Source organism: Pelecanus crispus, chromosome 7 (assembly GCF_030463565.1).
Source record: "Pelecanus crispus isolate bPelCri1 chromosome 7, bPelCri1.pri, whole genome shotgun sequence".
NCBI classification, from domain to species: domain Eukaryota; kingdom Metazoa; phylum Chordata; class Aves; order Pelecaniformes; family Pelecanidae; genus Pelecanus; species Pelecanus crispus.
In genome coordinates this window covers 38,702,241-38,726,050 of record NC_134649.1, presented here as the reverse complement: position 1 = coordinate 38,726,050, position 23,810 = coordinate 38,702,241, and the positions used below count along the sequence as shown (strand labels likewise).

General features: G+C 53.6%; 1 protein-coding gene across 1 annotated transcript in view; it reads right to left on the bottom strand.

Moving 5' to 3' along the window:
* Positions 1–23,810, bottom strand: part of PLXNA1 (plexin A1) — a 105,077-nt gene that overhangs the window by 5,221 nt on the left and 76,046 nt on the right. The window contains 13 exon segments of the mRNA XM_075714711.1: positions 2,135–2,347; positions 4,077–4,246; positions 5,115–5,305; positions 6,011–6,107; positions 6,577–6,680; positions 7,260–7,419; positions 8,254–8,400; positions 12,606–12,672; positions 17,079–17,335; positions 20,349–20,491; positions 21,854–22,088; positions 22,840–22,983; positions 23,164–23,403. Coding sequence (XP_075570826.1) covers positions 2,135–2,347; positions 4,077–4,246; positions 5,115–5,305; positions 6,011–6,107; positions 6,577–6,680; positions 7,260–7,419; positions 8,254–8,400; positions 12,606–12,672; positions 17,079–17,335; positions 20,349–20,491; positions 21,854–22,088; positions 22,840–22,983; positions 23,164–23,403 — 2,168 coding nt within the window.

Here is a 23,810-nt window from a genome sequence, read left to right as displayed (position 1 = left end):
AAGCTGACATTACTTCTGCCTCCGCTGAGGAATATTAGGGACAATATGCCCAGTGTTCTCAGTTCCAGCCAGCTTTGATTACCAAAGAAAACCCACAGAGATCCTCCTGGCCACCCTTTAACCCCGCAGGTGAAGGGCCCTGCTGGGAGGTACTCATGGGAGATGAACATACAAGGGAGACCTGCTGAAGAAGAAAGTTTTTGTGGCTGCTACAACAAAATGTCCAGGTAACATGCAGCAGTTTTATGTTCCCGGTTTTATGACACAAAGGATGGCAGGAAACCATCGTTTTTTTGAACACGAGTGTGCATGGCTCATGTGGACCAAGATCCTAGTCATACCTACCATTTCCAAAGGACACTTACCACAGCCATGACCCTGGCAGCAGTCCCCTTGGGTTTCCCCAGGCTCCCCACCTCCCAAGCCCTTTACTGTGCTATTCCTGCCTCAGACTGGCAGGATGCCCTTTTTTCAGCTGGTGCCTGAACCAAGGTGGCAGACAGACCTGCTGTTGGGACTAGCAGTCCCACTCAGCCGCCCATGCATCACTCCCATCCTGCCTCTGCAAAGCTTTGCGATGATAACCGTGCCAAAAACCAGAAATGCTGATTATGCCATAAATCCCTGCAGCAGAGGAGTGGTAGGAGACGCAGTCACACCCTGCACAGGGCACTGTGCCCCCTGCTCGGCTGCCTCTGGGACCGTACTGGCGGTAAGCGATGGCAGGAACATCTGTCATCGGTGAGATCTTCCACGTCCTCCCCAGGGACACAGCATGTCTAGACCAATGTTTCATTCTGGAATGGTTTTATACCTTTTTTCCTCCGGGCACACACAGAGCTGAGTATTTTTGTCATAGAGATGGCAAGGTCAGAGAAATTCACCTTATGAAGTTTGTGATGTTCCTACAGGACCCCACTCCAAAGTCCCCTCCAGCCCCCCCGCAAAGAACTTTCTCCTATTACAATGCAGCTCATCTCTCATTTCAGCTATCGTATTTCAGGGGCATCTTTTCTTCTGATCCAAGCCTTCCTCAAGGGAACAAGCTTGTCTTTGTACCTGCCTGCAAAAGCACCAGGCATGCCAATGGTGCGACAAAAATAACTGTGTTCAAGTGAGTATCCAAAGGACAATTTGGGCTACAAAGTCCCATGCTTGCAAACTAGAGAATATGATGCTTATTGTTGCCTGGGCATCTTTCATTTGGTTCATTCTGTATCTGGTCTAGATGCTGAAAAAGGGAAGGGTCCTCAGTTAAAAAAAAAAAAGAGCATCGTCTATAGCACAGCATATCAACACAAGGGGAAAGTTGCATCAGCAACCTGAAATCTGCCTGTTTTTAAGTTTGATGAAGTCCCACTTTGCCACACAGTAACATTTTAACAGCAGCTCTATTTGGATGGCTTTGGAGGACATCTCCTAGGTTTCTCTCCCAAAAGGATACAGCTAAACACAGCATTACGCCTGAGCGCATCAATTTGCAATCAGTAGCATTCAAACCCTGAACCTTTAACACCGCATTAATTCAGCGGGACAGAAGGATGTCTCTCATCATCTAACAGTGAAGGTGGAGGGTGTCAGAGTCAGGGGACCTGCTCCTCTACCTACTCCTCGGCACAGCAACAGCAGCCCAAACGCTGCCTCAGAGTATGCGCTCTCATCAGGATCCCAGACAAGATACACAGATGGATGAGAGATGGGAAATGGTAATTTTCAACCATTTCAGCAAAACCTGCATGTATTGTCATGGTACAAAAAAGGCACTTCTCTAGTCCAAGGCTGACTTCTCACTGCTCTTCGAAAGCAATCAAGGGAGGCGTTAGCAATTCCCTAGCACCGACCAAGTTTTTACAACAGAAAACATCAGACAACCTAAAAGTGGAGGTTGCTTTTAGCAGCCCTTAAGCAAGTCATAAATGGCTGTGTCAAACAGTCATTGCAAACTCATTCCAGGAGACAATCACAAGAAAGCATCATCTCCCAAATGAGAGGATCACCTTCCACAAGCATTAATATGATCCCTCTTCAGACAGCTGCCAAGAGAAGCCCTCCCAATGACCCAAGTCCCCACACCCATGTACGTCCACTGGAAGTCCTCCAGGTGATGCAAGGAGCTATTGCCAAGTCTACTCACCTTTCTACCCAGCTCTTGTAGTTGGGGATGTCCTTGGCATACAGTAGTTTGTTGGAGGGAGAGTCTTTTCCTAGCTTGTGCTCAGAAGTTGAGCAGGAGTCCATGAATGTCTGAGCCACCACGGATAGGCAGGCATCAGTAATACTGTTCTTGTGAATGTCAAACACAAACTGGGGGTTCTTAATCACATTCACCCAAAAACGTAGAGGTAGACTGAGGGAAGAAGGAAACAGGAGTCAGCATCTGAACAGAGCTCTACAAGGCAGCCAGCACATGTGCATCTCCAGTTGCGGAGGAGGAGCTCCCCATGACCCAGAATTGGGCAGGATTCTTTTCCCAGCGCCCCAGGAAGGCAAACAACCTGGGGTAAATGGCTGTTCCCCTCTGCCCCATTGCAATACCACCTCCTCTGCCCATCCTACATGGCCATAGCTCTCTGTGGAGAAATTCCTCAGCACTGCCAACATCTCCAAAGGTAAACCAGGGCAGCGCAGATCTGTGGTTTCTCCAAGAATCCACTCATACTGAAGAGCCCTTGCTGAGCCCATGGGTCAAACCAGGCACAGTCCCCTTCTCTCGCATCAATAAGCCCATCTACGGCGCCATGTGGCATTTCACACATCTCTCGTGTTAGAGGAGGGGGTTAACTGGACTCCTCAAGGGACTCATTAGCACATTTAACACCAGAGGAGAATTTAGGCAGCCTCAGACTCTCTCAGCTGTAGAGGCAGCGGGTCTCCTGGCCAGCCACCGACTGGATGTTTGCTGCGTACTGACACAGGTGGCACTCTCCATGGCTCCATTTCCCAATCCTGCTGCCCCACTCCTCTCCCAGGAGCATCTCAGGGTCTCCCACGATCAGAAAGCCTCTCCGCTCTGTCATCCCTCAGCACAAATACCCACTGAACGCTTTTATCTTAGACAAAACACACTTCATTCCCCAGGACTTTCCTAATGAGGGTACTGGGTGCATGTACATATTTCATTTGTGAAGGGAATGGCCTCGAGAAATTAGCTCCACACATCGAATTAGTGCCCAGAGATAAGCACAGGCATTAGTATGCAGGAGCCTGCATGCCCAGCCCCTGTGGAGCGGGGCTTTTTTTTCCTCCTTTGCCTTTTGCTCCTTCTTTTAATATAGAAAGCAGAGTTATAAATCAGTTCCAAGCACTTCCACGCTCTCACATCTCCATTTAAAAATGTTTCTTTTCCTGCCCTGCTAATTGCCAACAGTTACTGAACTATACAAAAGCAATTTGGCTGCCATTTAACAAATGCCAGACACGGGAATGTACGTACCCGTCTCCAGTAACGGCAAGATCAGAGAGATGAAATCAGTGAGGCAGCAGAAAAGAAAAATGCCGAGGGGGGGCTGCAGAGCAGGAGCCAACGCCTGCTCAAGTCCTGGCCCCAGCACAGCACTTACGGAGGTCTCATCAGCCACTCCGCCCTGCTTTTCAGGGAGCGATTAGCAGAGCCCACGTGCTGGCTCTGTGGGCAAGCTTACGGAGGACAAATGCACAGCTTTACACTGACTTTGTTAGGGCACGCTTGGCTGAGCGACGGGAGGGAGCGTGGAAACACCTTTAGGACAGTCAAGATGAGAATTGGGGCTGGCATCTCCAGAGGAGCCCGGAGGATGGAGAAACCTGAGCTGCTTTTGCTCAAGGTGAGATGGGAACAGAGCCGCTGTGGTCCTTGGCCGGCTCCAGCCATCAGGGGGAGCGTGGTGCCTGGGATATGGGGATGGAAGGGCTGAGGGAGCATTGCATTCCTGGGATTTTTTCTGCTGCAGGAAGGCATGCAAAGGATTTACCCACACCCGAAATACAGAGATACGGGCCTCTCTTGTCCTGGATCATTTCCAGGGACATATTTCTGCTCCCTGTGGGAGGGGTTGGAAGCATGGTTAGCTGTGATATTGTTAGCCCCTCTCCATTACCAGTTACTCTTCCAGGTGTGCCTGACATCATAATCATTGATCTGATGCTTATCAGCTTGTTCATCCAGGAAATCAAACATGTATTTGATGGCGAGGGGCAGCGCGCTCCCACGATGTGCTGTGCTGAAGATGGTCTCAAACAGGTCATCCACGAATTTCTGCAGGGTGCCCTGAAGAGGAGAAAGAGAGAAGGGTGGCTCAGCAATGCCCAGTGCCAGCAGAGAGATGAGCCTTCAACTAACAGTCAGCCTTTAAAGCAATTTCACTTCTATTCCTACCACTCGGAAGAGAAGCACAGTACAGTGTGCATAACCCCACTGGTTCTCAGTGGTTTAGACTGGGAAACAGACACTGCAGTGATATCGCCATCACTGCATGATCTGGCACGCTAAAAGCATACAAATAAAAACACCATGTAGAGCGAAAACCAAGTGAATGTATGTCATATCACGATCTTTTCTGGGTCCCATTAAGGTACCCAAGACCTGATGACAGACATCACTGAATAAGCCCTAGTCCCACAAGGCAGGGAGCCAAGTCACAGGGGAGATGGCTGAGCCCAGTCTCTGCAATCCTGAGCCAGTATCTTCAGCACAGCCCTCCGCTCCTCTCTAGGGACATCTCAGACACACAGCACCCACTTGGCACCAGAGAAGGTTTTGTATGTGCTGAGGGAATGGGAACCTGCTGCGATGCCAAATGCAGCTTTACCCCAAACACCAAAGGGGATGAGGTGCCTGCCCCAGGGCATCTCTGCTTTGCACTCCAGCAGCTACTCAAGGATACAGGGAACAGTAAAAATGCCAAAGGGTGCAAAAAGCAAATGGGAAAAACAACTCATGGGATATTCACTGAGGGTTTTGACACACAAAAACATCACCTCCAGCTCAGGAAAGAGACCAGAGAGTAGCTCCTCCTGTGCTGAAGCAGAAGGCTAATAAAAAAGCAGTGCTTACCACTTTTGGACAACCCAAATCGCTACCCTTCCCCACTCAGATTTAAAAAGCCAGGCAGCAGCTCTGCCTCTCTGGGCCATACCTTGGTGGCTAACAGGCGGGTCAGGTAGATTTCGGAGACCATCTTGCTGCCCCGGTCACCCTCCCGCTGGTCCATGTGGTCATGGTTTTTCACCAGGTGCCAGAGCTTGGTGCCGCTCTCCAGGTCGGGGGTGATCATGGGAGTCCGCGAGCGCAGGCTGTCGGGGCTGCTGGCTGTCCGCAGCATGCTCTCTGCAAGCAACAAGCAGAGGGAGATGCTCGTACCCTGCCCACCTCCCCCTCGCCGCCAGCCCCTCCGTCCCCCTTCCCTCCACTGTGGCTTCAGGACACATCATGGCTGTGAAACAGGAGTTTTGGGATCCAGCCTCTGCAGTCACCATGGACTGGGAGCTCTGCTGGGACCATCCTCACAGCCTGCCAGGCTACGTTCAAGCCTGGCTGATGTATGGGAGCCAGAATCGTCGTGGAAGGGTTTCTGCAGAGGTCTGTCCTGCTCCCAGCACGCAGGTGTCAGGATCACACATGCCTCCTGTGTCAGTCTGAGCTGACCACACTATTCCCTTCCAAACCAAGGCTGAAGTACACTTGCCAGCATGTTCGCTGGAGCCTGCAACTCTGCTCATTTAAGTGCAAAGTGCCTCTGTGCCTATTTTAATTAGATTTCAGGGGAATAAAAGGGAGGGGATCCCTCAGCAGCAGCCATCTGACACGTCTTTCTCCCCTGAGTCTGACACGTTGCAAAGAGAGATGGCTCTGAGGGCATCTGCTCCCTCTCCAACACCAGAATAAAGACCACGGTGCAGGAGAGCCGGCGGTTTGGAGGAACTTGTTCATGCAAGCCACAGTTACAATCACCTGCCCTGTGCCTTGGTCTGCAAGCCCAGCCCAGTGCTGCCTCCCCTGCCAGCAAAGTGGAGGATGCCCCTGCATGCTCACCGTATCTGCTGAGGGACTTGGTGAAGGTGGAGGAATTGGAGATGTTGTATGCCGAGTTCTGCTTGGGCACCAGGGCTACCGAGGAGCCGTCCGTCACCTGGGGGCAGAGATGGCATGAGCAGGCTGAGATACTGGAGAGGCACAGGAGGAACAGCCCCACAGCAGGGAGAAAGCAGCCCAGGAGGGATGAAACTACAGTGTACCCCACCCCAGAGACATCCATCTCCAGCAAAGGAGACCTACATATTTACCTCTGTGACAGCTCAGGGGAAGGGGTCAGAACAGGAACACACCAGAAACCTTGGCATGAAAATGGCAAAGTAAGGTCAGAGCAGGAAACAGCCTCTACGAATCCTGGAGATGCCCTGTTTAGTGCTTCCTTGAAGGACCATAAACATGGGACCCAGGCAGGAAAGTGACTGCAGACCTCCTGGCCATGTCCCTGCGTGAACAGCATGGTCTGGAGAGCTGAGCCCAGGCCCTGACCAAGCTGAGGAGGGAGAAGAGATGCTCAAGCTCAAAGCAGCTGGTGACTGTTCAATGCTCTCCACCGCAGACAGCCTTACCTGGTAGTGGGCCAGGGTGTTTAGCCTCTTCCAGTCATTGTCGATCTTTGTGGTGACATCTTCATCCTGCAGTATGATCCGGGCCATCCTGCCCTGCCGCCACTCTGTCCCCATAAGGGAGAAGGGCATGTGATTAGAGGGCAGTAGGAGCACAAAGCCAAGGTGAGGGTAGGAGCATGGTCTGGGCATCGACAAAAGTGCCCTCCCACCACCTTCTGAACCCCAGGACTGATGACTATCAATATAGTGTTGGGTGTTTCTAAGTACTTAAGGAAAGAGAGTATCGATTTGACCCTGGCAACCATTTCCTTTGCTCCTCTCCTCTTCATTCTCCTGCCTCTCCTTTAAGAATGGCACTGCTAACACTGTTCTCAACTATTGCTGGCGTCCTTGGACCTCAGCCACCTCAAGCCTGTAATCCAGACCACAGCCAGAGCCAAGGAGGCTCCTCTCCCCATCCTCTCTACTGGCAGGACACACACTCTCATGCCAGGGGTCCCCACACACAGTCAGTGCCACCAGCACAGCAAAAGTAGACTGGAAAAGCACAAATGCTCTGGTCTTGCCACATCCCCTCTCCTGTAGGAGATGCAGATTTTCCTGCCTTGAACAGGTTTTTTTGGCACTTCTGCTCTTAGTCACATCCCTGCTCCCCACAGGGAAGTGCCTGGCCTCTCTCTTACCCAGGTCCATGTCTCCGGCTTTGGGTCGCTGGGAATAGGGCACCCCCTTGTAGACAGCATCCAGCAGCTTCTCTTTCACCTGCGTGATGGTGTCGCAGTTTAGCACCTTGACAGGGATCTCCGGGGCGTTCTCGTTCTCCGGGTTCACGCAGTTGAGGGTCTGCACAGCACAGAGGGGCAGAAAGACTTGAGTGAGAGGTTGTGATGCACTGGCTGCAAAGGCAGGTGCAAGGACACAAGGCTACAGCTGTCTACAGACCATGTCTTCTCACCTCCTAGGCCGCTGAGGAGTTGCAGCCACATGGCACATTCCTGCTTCCCCTTTTTCCCCACCTCTCTCCGCCACCCTCAAATCTCCAACTATTCCCAGAAAGGCACCACAGTGTCAGTGAAGGAATCCTGGGCCAGCAAACCACGCCCAACTCACTAAAACCCGTGTAGCCTGAGCGATGCCCAGGCACACTCCACTCCCCTCCCAACCCCACCCTGGTGGAGATAGAGCTGGTGAAGAACCAGCTGCAGGCTCAGCCAGGGGAAGGGTCTGGCTTATCATTCAGCTGGACAGAGGAGATGGCCCATATGGAGGAAGGGAAGTGTCTATCTCCTGCAGTGATCTCAAGGCTCTAACTTTGGTCCCCACCCAACACGAGCCACTGGCTGCTCCAGGTAGCATGTGCTCAACAGCATCTCTGGCCCCATATCTGGCAGGACCATAGGGTTTGCTGGGAGAGGCGTGGAGGGATTCAGTTCATGTTTGGCTTTCTCAGCTCCATGGCAAGAGCAAACCTTGCCATGCAAAGGCCCTGTTTCTGACCCTAGCTGAGATGGGCACGATACAGACAGGGCAAGAGGCACGCCAGGGATGCTGGAGAGAAGAACAAGAAACAAACCACTCTCTGCAAAGCACTTTGAGTGCCTCCAAGATCTTGTTAAATAGCTGGACCTAGCAGTCCTGGAAAGCACTAGTGCCAGTGAGGCTTCCACTTGCACTAACCAGCATTTTGTAGTCAATCTGCTGCCGGATAAGCTTGTCTTCACTGAGGGAGTAGCGAGCCTCTCCTGTGATGGCATCAATGGGTCCCTTCTCCATCTGCTGCTTGATAGCACAGTAGAGCATGAAGAGCGGTTCCCCGGCACACTCCTGCGGGACAGGGGATGGAGGAGAGGGACAGAGAGGGGTGAGAAGGTGCCAGGCACCAGCTTTGCCTTTCAAGAACCACCACCATGTCAGGAGCCTGCTATGGCCCTGCAGCATTGAGCTTCCACCTTTTTTATAGCAAGAGAGCAACTCACTGACAACCCTACCCTGAGTCTCCAGCTGATGGAGGGAACCAGGCAATGAGGTTTCCTGCAGTTAAACCATTTGCCACCTACGTGTCCCCCACTGCCAAACCCCTATAGTCAGAGCCAGCTTTAGCCACCAGCCAGAGCCACATCAGCATCTATCTCATAGGTGGGAGGAAGGGAGAGGGAAATTGGACCAGACATTTCCCCTGAAGATGCTGGATGCTGCAACTGCAGGAACAGCAAAAGACCCGCCAAGGTTGGAGGCACCAACCAGCCTGGAGCCATGAGATGGCGTAGGGGGGCTGGAAGTGGACACCCCTTTATCACCCAGGGCCCAAACCTCTCCCCTGAGCTGCACCCCAACGAGCCCTTCCAGATACAGGCATTAGTCCTAAGGGAGAAAAAAAGGTACAATGGGAGCAAAGAAGATGGGGAGAACTCCCAGCAGATTTTACCCCACCAGCCCTTGCCCCTCCCTCCCAGCCGCCTCACAAATAAATTGTACTTTGGTGCAAAGTGCGGCTGCTCTCCCTGTCACCATATGCTGTTAGCATCTCGTTAGCATCTGCGGTAATTAAAGAGACAGCTGCTAACGAGCAGGAACAGGCATACATCATCCCCAGACCTTCCGACAACACGCATGTCTTTGAAATTATGTTTCATTTGCAAACTTGGCTTCATTAAGTCAGCCTGGAAAAGTGAGAGACCCAAGGTAGGTGCCACGCTATGCATTACCAGCTGCCTGGCAACGCAGCAATGCCAGGCTGGACGCAGAGCGGTGAGCCCCTGGGGGCTCCCACAGCACCCCGAGCCCACCCCTCCGGCCGTAGTGGAAAGACTCAAGTTGCTTCTTTGGTTGCTTGTAAAAACTCCTTGTAAAATTTCCAAGTCTGCAGAAGTGGTATGGATGGAGGACAGCTTGGAGCAGGGCTCCTGCTCACATCTGGCATGGCTGCTCCCATCTCAGCCCACAGATTTCCCCTCTCCAGCAAGGCACAGCTGCTGCCCCACCATCTGCAGCACTGAGCCCACCTCTGGGGATCCCCACGGAGAGAGGCCGGTTCAGCCCTTTCCACAGTGGCGGCCTGGCTGCACTCCAGGCGTCACAGCATCACCTCCTCCGCTCCTCAGACACTGGCTGGGCTGATGGGGAATAAATCTTTTTGGATGCGTGGATTAGAGCTGTCCCTATGGCCTCCCCAGAGGGATGGAGGCATCAGTGGTCCTGGTGATGGGTACATTACTCCTCCAGCACCATGCAGGCTTTTGGGGGCTCCTGCGTGCCCCAGGATCCTGGTCTCCTTCTGACCTGTTGGGCACCCTAATGTCAACCGAAACAGCCTCTCTGCCCTGTCCCCCTGTATCTGCGCATCCTCCACGTTGCAGCTTGGCTTCCCCACCTATTCCAAATGTGGGTCCTACCCTTAAAATCCAAAACCTCACTCCCAGCCTCACTGTCCCCACTGGCTTTTGAGGACCAGGGCTGAGATGCTGCCATGGGTCACAGCTCACTGAGGCACAACAGATGAGGATGGTTTAGGGCTCATCCCTGACAGAGACCAAAAAAATGAACAGGGACTGCAGAAATCAGCACCGGGCAGTTGCCCGGAGATGATCTCCATCGGGTGAGACAGGAGGGGACTGCTGAGATGGGGCTGGGCAGCGCTGCAGGTTGAGGGAGGGCAGCTGCCCCCCTGACGCGGCCATGCCCGTGCTGCTAGCCCCAACCCAGTTTGCTCACTGCTGGGGGCTTGAGTGAGGGGGACTTTGGAGGGGCTCTCTATGCGAGCCGAGCTGAAGGAGCGTGGCTGCAAACACCCCCGTGCATGCACGCGTCAGTATGGTGGGAGCAGGCTGAGGCAAGCCAGCTAACGCTCAAACTGTCTTATTGACTAGATCTAGCTCATCAGGCACCTAATATCGTGCATTTTTCAGCACTTGTCTCAATTTATCCCTCTCCCTTTCCCCAGGGTGTCTCATTAAGAGTCTGATAAATGCTACTACAGGGTCCCCGCGAAACCACCAGCCCTCGCTGGCTCCACATGCTGCTGGCTCTGGGCGGCGGGGGCTGTCCTGCTCCTGTCCCTGTCCCTCGCCCCAGCACATTATGGCCACGTGATGCTGAGCACCCGGCCCTGCTCCAGGTAGGTCTGCTGAGAGCCGATCTGGCAGCTGGGCACACATCCGCCTGCCTCATTTACATGCACAATTACGGCGGTTTGGTGCAGTTTCCCTGCTGGCAAGCTGCCTGCTGTGATACCTCTCCATCTACTCCACGGGTTTCTCCTGCTTTTGATGCCACCTGTGATCCTCACTGCCAGGAGACAGGCAGAAACAGCCCCACGGGTCTCCGCTGGTGGGACTGACCCAGGAGAGGCCATGAGTGCATCCTCAAGTCTCTTCCAGTCTAACTCAAGCAACCCAAGTGATGGAGTTTCAGCCACTTCCCCAGGGAGGTGGTCCCCAGCGTTACAAATCTCACAGCCAGCGGGTTTATCCAGGCCCTCTGCATATGTTCCTCCTGTAACGGTGCATCTAGATCAGCCTTCTCTCTCCTGCTGCTAACGCCCAGAGACTGGAGGCATTTTCCTCCGCCAAAGCCATGGCGGAGCCAAGGACTTTATAAGAAGGCACTGCCCTAGTCCCATCCCCATGTGTCCATCTCTCCAGCTACTCCTTATCCTCAGACCTGCCCTGCACTGGTGATGCGCCCAGAAGCCTCTCCAAGAGGGGACAGGGCTATACAAGCACAGATGCAGGACAGTAGTGGCACATGAGCCGATCCAAAGCAGCTTCTGAACAAGGTGAACATGCCCCGTCACCTGCCCACACAGCCCAGCCCAGCAAGCAACAGGCCAAGGGCATCAAGTCACGCACATGAACACGTCCCCAAACGCCACCATGGGTGTTCAAAGGCTGTGCACTATGCTTTGCTCGGCCAAGGCACAACCTTGTCCACTTCAAGGAGCCCTGAGGGAGTTTATTCACAGTGAGAGCTACTCCTGCCAGTCCCACCGACCCCACAGAGCCCAAAGAGCCGTCTGCAGGAGCTGATCCCACCGGGCACTGCTGCTGCAGGGGCAGAGGGTGGCCCCGCTGAGCAAAGCCCCAGCACGAAGAGGCAGCGGGAGGTTTGACATCTCCCCACGACCAGCACAGCTTTTCTCCTCTCCCACCCCTGGAAAGCAATCTCTGCCGCACGCTAGATTTTTATAGATACAGGCTATCCCTCGAAGGAGGCAAAAAGCCAAGTGCATGTAAGTGATATTATAAATCACCTCTCGTTGACGATCACTTGAGTACTGCACAAACTCCTGCTCGCTCTCATCTCTTGGCTGGAAATGGTTCAAACCCTCTTTATCTTAATGAGGGATGAAATCCCACAAAAACGGCTGTGTGACACCCAGCCTCGCTGCGCTGACGCCAGGCAGGAACCCAAGAAACGGCTCTGCTGACTCACAAACCAACAGTGGGACCAGAGACACCATTCACCCCACCGGTGTCATCCCGAAGCAGCAACAGGACCGAGCCATGGGAGCATGGGCTGGAGCTGCAGCTGTGCAACCTGCATGGCTGCTGGTGCGGATCTAGCAGGTGGAAGCACCGGTGCTGATGTGATAGATGTTCTTGATACAGGTGATGTCTACAGAAGAAACAGCTCCCAGAGCTTCTTCCTCCCAAATTACACAAGCAGAGACAAGGAGGGAGGAATGGGGACCACTCTGAAGGGATTTGAGACTCATCTGAGTTGCTTCAGATTTATCCTTTCTCCGGGCACTGTTTTTATGAAGATCTCAAACCCACTACACATTAAGCAATCCCGGTCTGGATTTCATTTCCTAATCTCCTCTCTCTCCCTGAAAGGAGACCCAGAATCGCTAACCACATCTCAGAAACACAGGATGGGGACGGAGGCCTGGGAAGCAATCTCTGCTCCGAGAGGGAGTGGCAGCACTCAGGAGCACGTCAGCCCAGGCTCTGGGTACCACGCTGCCTGTCCCGGTGAGGCAGGAACCACCTCCCCACCCATGCAGTGTTGCCATCCCTTCCCAAACTCACCTTCAGAAACTTGTACAGCAGAAACGTGAACCAATTCGTCAGCATCTTCTCTGCCACCGACTCCGTTCTGTAGGGAAAGCAAGGGAGCAAAGCTGTCAGGGGAGGATATTAAAGGTCTCTGATCCCATCCGTTGCCACCTCAGCCTTGGACTGTGGCTAAATTTGGCTTTAAAAGGTCACATCTGGAAAGGCAGAAGCCTCAAAGCAAAGGGGCACAAGCAGACAGCAAAAGCTCTAGCGAAAAGCCTGTCCATCCGCAAGGTTGAGCCACAGCAGCCCCCCAGGAGGGAGAATCAAATTGGTCTCCAGCGTATTTGGAGAACCAGGGGGAGCTGAGCCTGACCTTGTCCCATGGGAAGTCTCACCCAGGGGATGACCAGGTTTCTGCTTCTCCCTGGTACCTGCTATTTAAGTTGTTTGTTTCTTCCATCATGCCCCATTGAAACCAGACAGCTCCTTCCACAGAAGGATTGTATGTATGAGACACCTAAGCCAGGTAAAATGTCACCAAAAATACCTCAAGCTCCCCAGTTAAAGCACAACCTGAAGGGAAGAGCTGAGGTTGCAAGGAAAAGCCAGATCCTGACCCACATTCCCATGACAGAAGCACCTCTGCCCACATCGCCGAATGCCTGATCTAGCTGGAAGCCCCTCTCCCCACCTGGGAGCTGCTGCTCTGACTTCTGCTCCTGCAATGCACTCAACACCGCTATTGCCCTGACACAGGCCCACCACTACAGAGCGACATGGGACTTCCCAGCAACACCCGAAGTAGCCCTTGATCTCTACAGCCTCAAAGCCCAGGAACTGCAGTTTAGCAAGAGGACAATCACCACCAATACTGGAGGGATAAAGAGAGTTTTCCCCAGCAGCCTGTGCAAGGTCTGTTCAGAAGAACTGCTGGAGGAGAAGACACCTGGTTCTTGGCACTCAGTGGTGGTGATGGTGAAGCTTTAGAGGACCACACTCTGCACCCTCGCTTCTCTCTGTGCCCCTGCCCTTGGGCCTGGATCAGGGTGGCTCTCGGGCAGGGATGCAGAGCCCTGCAGCGCACAGAGGGCACCAGTCCACTGGCACATGGCCTCGGTTAAAGCCACTGCTGGATTTAGGTCTGGACACTTTGATCTCAATATGGTTTTGGTCAAACTTATCCCCAGTACTAATTCAGCTGAAAACAAGGGGATTAAAGGAGGAAGGAGAGCAGTGGTCGGAAGTTCAAGCTGTTTTCCATGTACCTTTGGTGCACTGTGCAAAGACACTGTGCCAGGCTTGGGATTTAACCCTTCCCTGCCTGCGTGGTAGAAATCCCGGGTCTGTGTGTGCCTCCTCAGAGTGGGGTGGTGATATAGGAGTATGCAGTGAATGATGCTGCAACTACCTGCTCAAAAAGGAGCTTAAAAATGGAGCCATGCCTCTCAGCTTTTGGAGACGCAGTTGAAGGAAGCAGCCAAAACTGCCTTGAGAAAACCTATAAATTGCCCCTAGTTTCCTAAAGCATGGTTCAAATCCAGATGGCAACATGCTCCAAAGCGGCATGGCAGGGGAGGTCTGGGGAGTGACCTGTGTCTGTTTGGGACCATCATGCCACAGCACATGCACAAGAGGGAGAGCAGGATCCTGCAGGATGGGTGTGAGACATGGTGGGTCCAAACAGGACATGGGGACCTCGGGGTGGTGGTACTGCAGCCGGGACGTGCCGCACCAGCAGAGGAGGAGGACAGCCTGGCATGGAGGAAGCTGAGGTGACACAGGACCTAGGTGAACCGTGCAGCCCTACAAGGGCAGCTTAACGCACCTGCCTGCACCACAGCCTGGCCTCACTGCCTTAAGATTACAATTCCCATTAACACATCCATTATTTTTAAAGTGGCTTTCACTCCCTTTAAAGCAAAAATGCCAGCCAGCCCCCCTGACCCTCTCCGGTTAGGCTTCTTCAGCTTATCCACCCATTAATCATCAGATCAGCCACTTACAAACACAGATGCTCCTGAAAGCACAAGCAATACTAATAACCTCAGGGACGTGGCTGCATTCCTGTTGCACCAGGGGAATGGACACAAGCAGGTTGACTCATGAAACAAAACCCAGAAGCAACCCAAACCTCAGAGCCACCATGAAGAGTCGCACTGCCCAATGCCATGCACTGCCCAATGGCAATGCTGTGCCCGGCAGATGGGACAGGAGCAGTTCCCAATGGCCAGATGGCTGGGGTAGGAAATCCACTTTCCCAGAGTTTATTCAAGCTGACTTGGGGCCGTATGGTCCCATCCAAGGTTTTCTCTTGTGCTAATGGGGCTTAGCCCTTTTTGCCCTCCCTGGAATAGCACAGCTCTCCTTAAACCATTAGGGGACAGTAATACCTGAGCCTCCAGAGGAGGGAAGTCTTCCTGCACCCTGCCAGGAGAGATTAATCCATCAAGGGGAAGGAAAAAGGAGAGAGAGAAGGAAAGAGACATGGGGAGAAAGCCAAGGGAAGGGGTGGACCGAAGCTCTTGAGCAGACATCCTCCCTGGCCCCAGACCAGGTCCTTCGCTGACAAGCCTGTAACACTCAGCTGAAGTGCCACCACCGGGGCTCCGGTGGATGTTTGTCTTTATCCGCGATAGAACCAGATGCCACAGCAGCGGGGAGATTATCCAATAACAAAATAAATAAATAAAACAGCTCTCCCCAGTTAGATCAACGTTAATCCAGTTGCCCTGGGCGGTAAGCACACTCTCGCGCCCAGCAGCAGGGCTAATCAAAAGGACGGAGGAAGCACAGCCCTCAACGTCGCTTGCTCCATGCCACGGCTGCAGGAGGAACAAAGTCTCTTTAAACATCACTCAGGGAGGCATGAGCAAGGTACAGCCAGGGGATCTCATCCCTACCCTAAGTCTCCCCCAGCTCCACCTGCAACAGGCCCCCAAGCTCCGCGACTGGGGACCGATGGTCCTCGGGCTGCTGGCTCTCGCTGTGCCGGCGCAGGCTGGGCTCTGTCCCCGTGCCGCTCCCATGGCTCAGCCACTGCAGCTGCTGGCCTCCCTGCACTGCCTTTTATTTATATTTCATTGATTTACTTCATTCCCGAGTTTTGCTCTGATCGCAGCAGCTTTATGATGCTCTGAGAGACCCAGGAGCTGGAAATGCAGTTTAAATATTTCAGTGAAGCCTGGTGTCATGGAGGGACAGTAAGAAGGGAAAAGCCTAAGGATGAGCTCAGGGAACAGGGATGGGGGACAGGGGTCGGCTCCTCCAAGACTCACCCCTTTCCTGGCCAGCCACAGGTCTGCACCACACCCCCTCTCTGGCACATTGCTGAGGAGGTGCTTTGAGAAATTAAGGGCTCCCTTGCAATGCGATAAATGAAGCAGAGAGACTAAGAAAGCAATGTGCCTAAAGAGACCGTCAAAGGGAAGGTAGCAGGGATGTAACAGATCGGCTCACATCTGTGTCCACTCCAGGCATGTTCCCAGGGCCAGGCACACAAAACCCAACAGGCTTTGTCCAGTCTGGCCATGCCATGAACACTGGTTGATGTTTGAAAGATGCTCTGGTTTTCTCGAGCCTTTCTGGTGACATGCAACCCTGTGGCCCTTAGCCATCCCTGCATCTCTGCCGGAGGCTGGTGGCACTGGGCTGGTGGAGGCAGAGATGGGGGAGGCATGGCACAGCGTGTGACGGGAGAAGACGGCATGCAGGGCCTCAAGCTGGGCTGGTGGACCTTATTAATTGTTTTTGTTCAGCACTTGGTGTATCTTTCAATATTCATCAGCCCGTGATGAAGGAGAGCTCAGAGCTATCATTAAATATTGATGGGCCAGGCAGACTCACAGCAGGGCTTGGCGGGCTGCCTCCTGCTCACACTCCCCCTGGCCCCAGCGAGACTCCCAGCTTGCGAAGATCCGCTTGGCTTTCCCAGGAAAACACCCACATGCCCGGCGAGGTGGGCAAGCCTGAGGAGGCAGCAGGGAAAGGAGGACTCCAGCCTGCTGCAAACCCATAGCGGCACCCATGCAGGAGTGCCGGCAGCAAGGCAGCCACCAGGCAAGACGAGAGCCACCCCAAGTGCTGGGAGGTTTGGGGGACCACCTGGTCACCTGGCAAAGGGAAGGCAGGTGGGAGCATTGCTGCAGCGACACACAACAGTGCCTGACACCAGCATGCATCCCCCCTGCACCAGCCTACGCAGCTGCAGCCACCAAGCATCTTGCTCCCTCCTCCCCAGACAACATGAACCTGCATGGGCCAAACCAGAGCAAGAACATCCCATGGCGACTGCTGAGCTGGCTGGGTCCAGTAGTCCCGCATCCCTCTCATACTTGCATGCAGACAGGCAAGGAAATGCTTGACCTCAGACCCAGTGCCAACACTGCCACAGCCAACACCAAAACTATCGCTAATGGCATCCCTAAAGGACACCAGCTCGTGTCCACACACTCAGAAGAGCCTGGCCACTGTCCCACAGCTCCAGCCTCTCAGATGGTCGCTCACCTCCGCAAGAGCAGCTTGGGGTGGTTCTTACTCTCCAGGTTCTTCTCAATGAGGTCGGAGAGAAGCTGCTTCAGCACTCCTGTGGCGTACTCCATCTCACCCTGCAGCGCCGTCATGATGAGGGAGGCCACATTGCCACGGTCCCGCATGGAGAAGCTCCGCTGAGCCTCCAGAGTGCGGATGAAGGTCAGCAAGAAGTGCTTCTTGTTCAGGAGCTGCCCGAAGAGGGTCAAGGACTTCTCCACGTTCGCCTGGACCTGCAAGGATAGAGCAAAGCTGGGAGATGGGCACGAGGGGGAGGGCGATGAGAAGAAGGTGGCTGGCTGTACAAGACCCTAGATTCACCCTTATCCCCCAAGAGGAAAGGATGAAAAAGGGTCAAAAAGCAGTTGGATTTACTCCCTCCATACTACCAAGCTTCCTTTTTGATGATCAGCCTCAGTTCCCTCCAGAAGTGTTATCTAGTTTGTAATATCTCAGTATCAGGTTAACACAGTCTCAGGGCACTGATGTATATATATGTATAGATATCACACACACTTCCATACAAAGACTCTCCCACGCATGTGCAGGCACATACATGCACTTCCCTCCCATAAACATGCATTCTTTCTCTCCCAAACACACACACAAATTATAATTTTCAATTTCAGCTAACATGCAGCTCAATTCCCACCCAAGTCACTGCAACATGCGCTTTGGGTATTGCACAGAAAGCAAATAAAGCCACAACCCTGAGCTCTGCCAGCAGCAAACCCGCCTGGTTTTGGGGGGCTGGATTTCAGACCGGGAAGCACATAGCAGAAACCTGGCTCTGCCCTGCTCCAGACACAGCCTGAAATATTCCCTTTCCTCTTGAGACGTTTGAGGGTGTACTTCTGGCCATACTTGGCCATGTAGGACCCAGCAGGGATTGGACTGGGATGCTTTCATCCCTGTGCTGCCATCGTCAGCCCAGGTCTGGTCAGCCCTTACCACATTTCTTATCAGAAATGAACATTTTTACAACACAATGTTTTCCCATTAGAAAAGATGGTTTCCTCTGAATAAAAGCTTTGCTGTGGTAAAACATCAATTTTAATTTTTTTCTCCCCCTTTGTCTCCCTGATTGGGAGAATAAGTGAAAAATTTCATTTCATGTCGATATTTGGAGACAAAACAACACTTTTCATTTCAAAACACCAACTCAAAATGAGGAACAGGGTTTTGACACATCAAATCATTTCACTTCAATCAAAACTTCGGATCTGCGCTCTTCAGTTCAGCAAAATTCCTCATGGTTGTAACTTCCCCCTCCAAAATACTCTGTCCCACTGGACAAAAACCGTGTTTCCCACCCAGTCCTTGTCAATTCTGCTATACGAGCCCCCAGGTGCCTCTGCCACCCTCATCACCCAGGCAAGCAGGGACGCCTGCCTCAGAGCATCCCAGAAGGGCAATGGGGGCGTGACAAAGCCTCTCTGCCCCCGTCCCTCCCTCCAGACTACGCAGGGACCTCGATGCAATGATGCTGGTAACTCAGGGGATGCAGAGATGCTGGTTGATTCTTCAGCATGGGAAGACCTGAGAGCCAGCTGGAGACCTACCAGACCCACCAGTAAAACTGGGGCAGAGGGAGATGTGATGCACCCCCACCCCTGCCAAGACCAGGCAAAGGAGACCACAGGACGAGAGGCTTTATCCCTTCAGTGGAGCAGCAGGATCTCGACAAGATGGGAAACAGGTCCTGCCCAACAGTGACCATCCCATCGGAGCCTTGGCAGGGAGCGGGGGAGGACATGAAACGGCCACCACAAAGCAGCGCGGCAATGCCTGAGCCCCCCACATGCCTCTTGCCTCCCTGGGCCCGCGTATTTAATTTGCTGATCATTAGCAGACATAAATGAACAGTACTGAATTAAATATTTAATCAGGCTTAAATTCGCACAAAGCAACAAACCTCCCTCCGCAAAACCTAAAGAGAAAGGGAGCTGGTACTGACAGCCTGATGCTCGCTGCAGATTAGCGTATGCGTGAGCAAGTGCTGTTTCCTTCCCGTCACTTGCAATAGCTAATGTTACACTCCGAGTAAAGAGACAAATAAAAGCAAACCTGATTAAATTATATGAAGCTTACACAACTGTAGTTGCTTTATTTAATCTCTTCTGGGGATTTTTTTTTTTCCCTCCTTTGCAACTTTAACCCCTTGTTTCCCAGGCCAGGCTGAGCTGGCGTGCTTTCTCGAGTGGGATGTTTTGAATTAGGAGCTGGAAGCGGACAAACTCCCATCCAGCCTGCTGCAGTCAATGCAAAATTCCTCCTCTGATACCCTTTTTGATACCCTTTCCACCCCTCTCTCTTTAGGGAAAACCCTTAAGAGCAAGAGCAAGGTGAGAGGAGAGCCAGGCGTTTGCACAGACAGGAAGCGCTGTGCCCCAGGGAGGGCTACGCTCACGCCTGCTGTGGCTCTGAGCATCCGGAAACCCGAGCTGCAAGGGGAAATCCATGGAAACAGGGGTCCCCACCGCCCTCCAGAGCTGGGATTAGGGACCAGGGAAAGAGAGCAGGCAGAGGGCCAGGGCCCCACGCTGTAGCCATGCTGGCGTACACCACCAGCACGTGCACTTGCAGTTGGTAAGAGCTTGTTGTGTTGTAATTGGTGACCGTGCATCTTGCACCAGGGCTGGATTACTTCTCCTAAATACATTGTGAAGCCCACGTCGACATTAATTACTGTGCCAGGTCAGCAGCGAGGGGAAGCTAAGGTCACCCCCCTCCCTTCTCTAATCAAGAGCGGCCTCAGCAGCCCAGCAAACGAGAAGCCAATTGCTGTGCAATTGCACGCACTAAATTAAACAGAGGTAGGGAGGCCGGGAGAGGAGAGGGAGCTGGTCTGGGGAGCAGGGGATGGATGCCAAGGATGGGTTCTGCATGGGGAAACGAAGCCAAGCAAGCAGGCAATGTCGGACAAGCCTGCTAGAAACGAGCGGCCGGTCAGGCATCAAACAAACCCAATTGAATAAAGCAAGTGCTGTAGAAAATGACAGCAGCAATGATATTAATATCAATATTGATATTAATGTCCAAGAGTGCAGTAAACATTCAGCAGCTGGTCCACATTTGCATCGGCTGCCACATGGCGAGATGCTCTCTGCCGCACCGGGCTAGGCCAGCATCCAACCAAAGCACCTCTCCAGCCCTACGCTTGGAGCACAGGGGCTCGTGCAGGGGCACATCCCCAGCGTGAAACACTACACAGACAGACAGACAGACAGACAGCTGGTACCACACCTCCATCTCCTTCAGCACGGGGTGGTCTTCTATCCCCGGGAAGAGAACCCGCATGGCGTAGGTGCGGTAATCCAGAAAGGGGATGCCAGCCCCATCCAGGTCATTGGTCAGCTCGTTAATGTCAGTCTGAAGCTCAGCAAAGGCTGGGGGTGGGAAAAGCAGAATTAAGCAACACATCCCGGAGTCCCAGCACACATCATTGGCACCCAGCCTCCCCCTGGCATCCCATGGGTGGGACCCCCCAGACATGAATTGACTCTGCATCCCTCCTCCTGGCAGGCTGTGATCGCTGTCCCCATAGATGGGGAAACTGAGCTGCGGAGGTTGGGGATGACTACCCCAGAATAAATTAAGTGGCAGATTTGGGAACAGGACCACCGGGTCCTGGGGGGCTCAAATCCCCCCTGCTCAGCACTCGCAGCCTCCCAGGGATGCTGGGGGTAGCAGGGAACAGCAGGCTTGAAAGAAGCCAGAACTTCTGGGGGAAAACGTTAGCCTAAACCACAAGAATGTCCTCATTTCTTTTTGACCTAAATACTGCTCGAGAGAAGAGCTTGAACACACCCACCCCAGCACCTCCCAATCCAAGCAGAGGCAGCTGCAACTCCCAGGGGAACACAATGCAGGGAGGGTCCTGAACCTTTAATTGCACCTACAGGGAAAAGCTGACGGGAGAGGAGTCCTGGATATGCACCAGGGAAAGGGGTTGAGGCGGGGGAGGGGGGAGGGGGGAGAAAACCCTCAGAAAAATCAAATTAACAGCACTTTAAAGGGAGCTGAAAGCCAGGCAGAGGACTGCAGGCTCGTCAGCCTGATGAGAAAAAACAAACCGTCAGCTTGAAAGGCATGCTATCTTATCTGTAACTAGTGGGACTAGAAAAGAGAAAAGGCAGGGAAGAGATTGTGCCTTTTAATTAAAAGCAGATCCTTTTATCTGCCAGCTGTGGAAGACAAGACACCATCCCCTCCACCAGCTCCCTCCCCTCTCCCTGTCACCAGTGCCATCCGCAGGCATGTGTAGGGATGGGGATTTGGGGGAGCAAAGGGTTTTTGTTTCTTTCCCCTTTTTATTATCTTGGTTTCAGTGCCTGCTCCATCTGCAGCACCCGGGCTGGTTGTGGCTGTGGCTGGCAGGGTCGGGGCCTCCAGAGCCAGCTCTGGGGATAATGGGCAATTAGGTTTTATCAGCAGGATCATACAAGGAATTCTGTCCAATTTCACAGCATCTGTCTGTCACATAACGAGAGACCGACTGCCCACTCGCAGGCAGCCCTCACTACCCTCCTTGCTCTCTTTTCTCCCATTTGGAGAAATGGAGGGGAATTCCTTAACAGGAAAAATCCCCAAATCCTACCCAAAATGAGTTCACTTCCTCTGACAAAGCAGCTTTGCCTGTTCCCATTCCCACTCCAGAAGGCAGTGGGGAAAGGGTGGGATTAGACCGAGCCTCAGGACAGTATGAGGCCCTCCAAGACCCCCACATCAGCGGCACAAGGATCTCTCACCCTCTTTGCACTCCAAGGCCACCCGGGACTCCAGGTTGTCCATCTGCAGCTGGAGGCGTTTCAGGGTCCGGTCGGCATCCCGGGACTTGCGCTTGTAAGCAATGAGGACGATGATGATGATGAGGAGGAGCAGACCGCCCCCACCGCCGATCCCGATGATAGCGGGCAGAGTAAGCAGGCTGTCTGAGTAGATCTGCAGTGTCCCTGGGGAGAACTCGAACCCTCCAGCCTTAATCTGTGCCATGGTGGGGAAAAAAAGGACCTGGCGTCAGGGGGCACACGCCCAGGGCAGCCCTCCCCACTGTGCCTGCTGTGCTGGGGGGGATGACTCCAAGGCCAGGGGAGGAAGGATGCAGAAAAAAGCAGGGAGGGCAGGAGCTGGTCCAGAGCAGCACAGCACGCTTTAACGGGATGCAGGACACATGCTGCCAGCGTGTGTGGAGCAGGCAGAGAGTTTGATGTCTCATTCAGACAACATTACAGTAACAGATGGGATGTGAAGAGAGTTTCCCCACAGGTGGGGAGCCTGGGGGGAACTGCGCCGGGTCCCTTTCAACCTGATGAGGTCCTGGAGCGCGAGCACCGCTGCACTACAACCCCAAAACCAAAGGAGCCTTCCTTACAGTGTGAGCTGGCACCAGGGGGAAGGGGTGGGAACCCCTCCGCTGCCTTGGCACCAGCTGTGCCTTGGCACCCAGCGGGGAAGGAGGTTGTTGGCAGGGCCAGCCAGGGCCACAACAGCACAGGAATGCCTGGCTGAGAGTGCTGGGGAGGGGACAAAGTATTTGGTCCTACCAAACATACAATTAGGGAGAGCGATGCCCAGGGAGCAGGAAGATGGCTCCTGAGGATGCTCCTGCATGTGCACCGACTATCCTGGTCCTCACCCGAGGACGAGCATGCAGCAGGGCCAGTGCCAGGATAAAGACTGAACCTCTGTGACACATGGGACATGGAGAAGCAAAGGCACCGGTGTCAGCACTTACCGTGACTTTGTGCTGGCCGGTAAGGTTGGGGGACTCGCAGAGGAGCTGGGTCTCGGAGACGGTCAGGGTGCAGGGAGTGTCTCCAATCAGCACCGTGTAGTTCAGGCGGGAGTTACCAGCAGCTGGCGGGAGCAGGTTCCTGCCCTTTGAGGGAACAAGGAAGGAGATTGTCATTTCTCATGCAATGGAGAACGCTTAAAAAAAACAACATAAAGCAAATTCATGCTCTCGCAGTGCAGGACTTTGCCCCAGAACAGACAAAAAGCCACCTCTACAGAGGGAGAACGTCCTTACCCCTCTGCCCCCAGGCGCACGCTGCCTTACCTTGAGGATGAGGGGAGAGCTGGGCTTCAGCTCCAGCATTCCTGTGGGGCTGAGCGGCTCGAAGACAGGGTCTGGGTAGTAGACAAAGTTGGTGGTGTTGATGATCAGCAGGGCCTGGACATTATCCATGATGAAGCCGATCTCATCCGGGCGGTCGCCGACCTCTGGAGGGCTCCGCACAGGGTTGTCAATGGAGGGCGCGTAGCACACCATGGTGGTGTCGTTGTAGACGGTGCAGTTCTGCAGGAGGCAAGGACTGAGGTCAGACCTGGCTCCTGACAGGGAGGTCCAGATCAGACCGCACAAGGATCTCCTGCAAGCAGCAGCTCTGGACAGGGGGTTTAGACTCGGGATCTCCTGTCCTGTGCTATTACATCAACATGCACCACATTCCACTCTGGGGCAGAGAGAGACTCCTGTCTGCAATGGATACGTGAGGGGTGGCAGTTGGGAGCTCGCTGGAGATGGGCTCTTTCTGTCACTACCCCACAGACATCCCACAAACCTCCCATCAGTTTTGCACGCTCAGATCTCAACCCTCTCCTGGTAGCACTTGGCCGGAGGCCCTGCAGGGAGATCAGTGCCTCTCTTTGGCTGGCGGAGCCTGGACCTCAGCCCTTCCACACCATCACACCTGATGGGCAAGG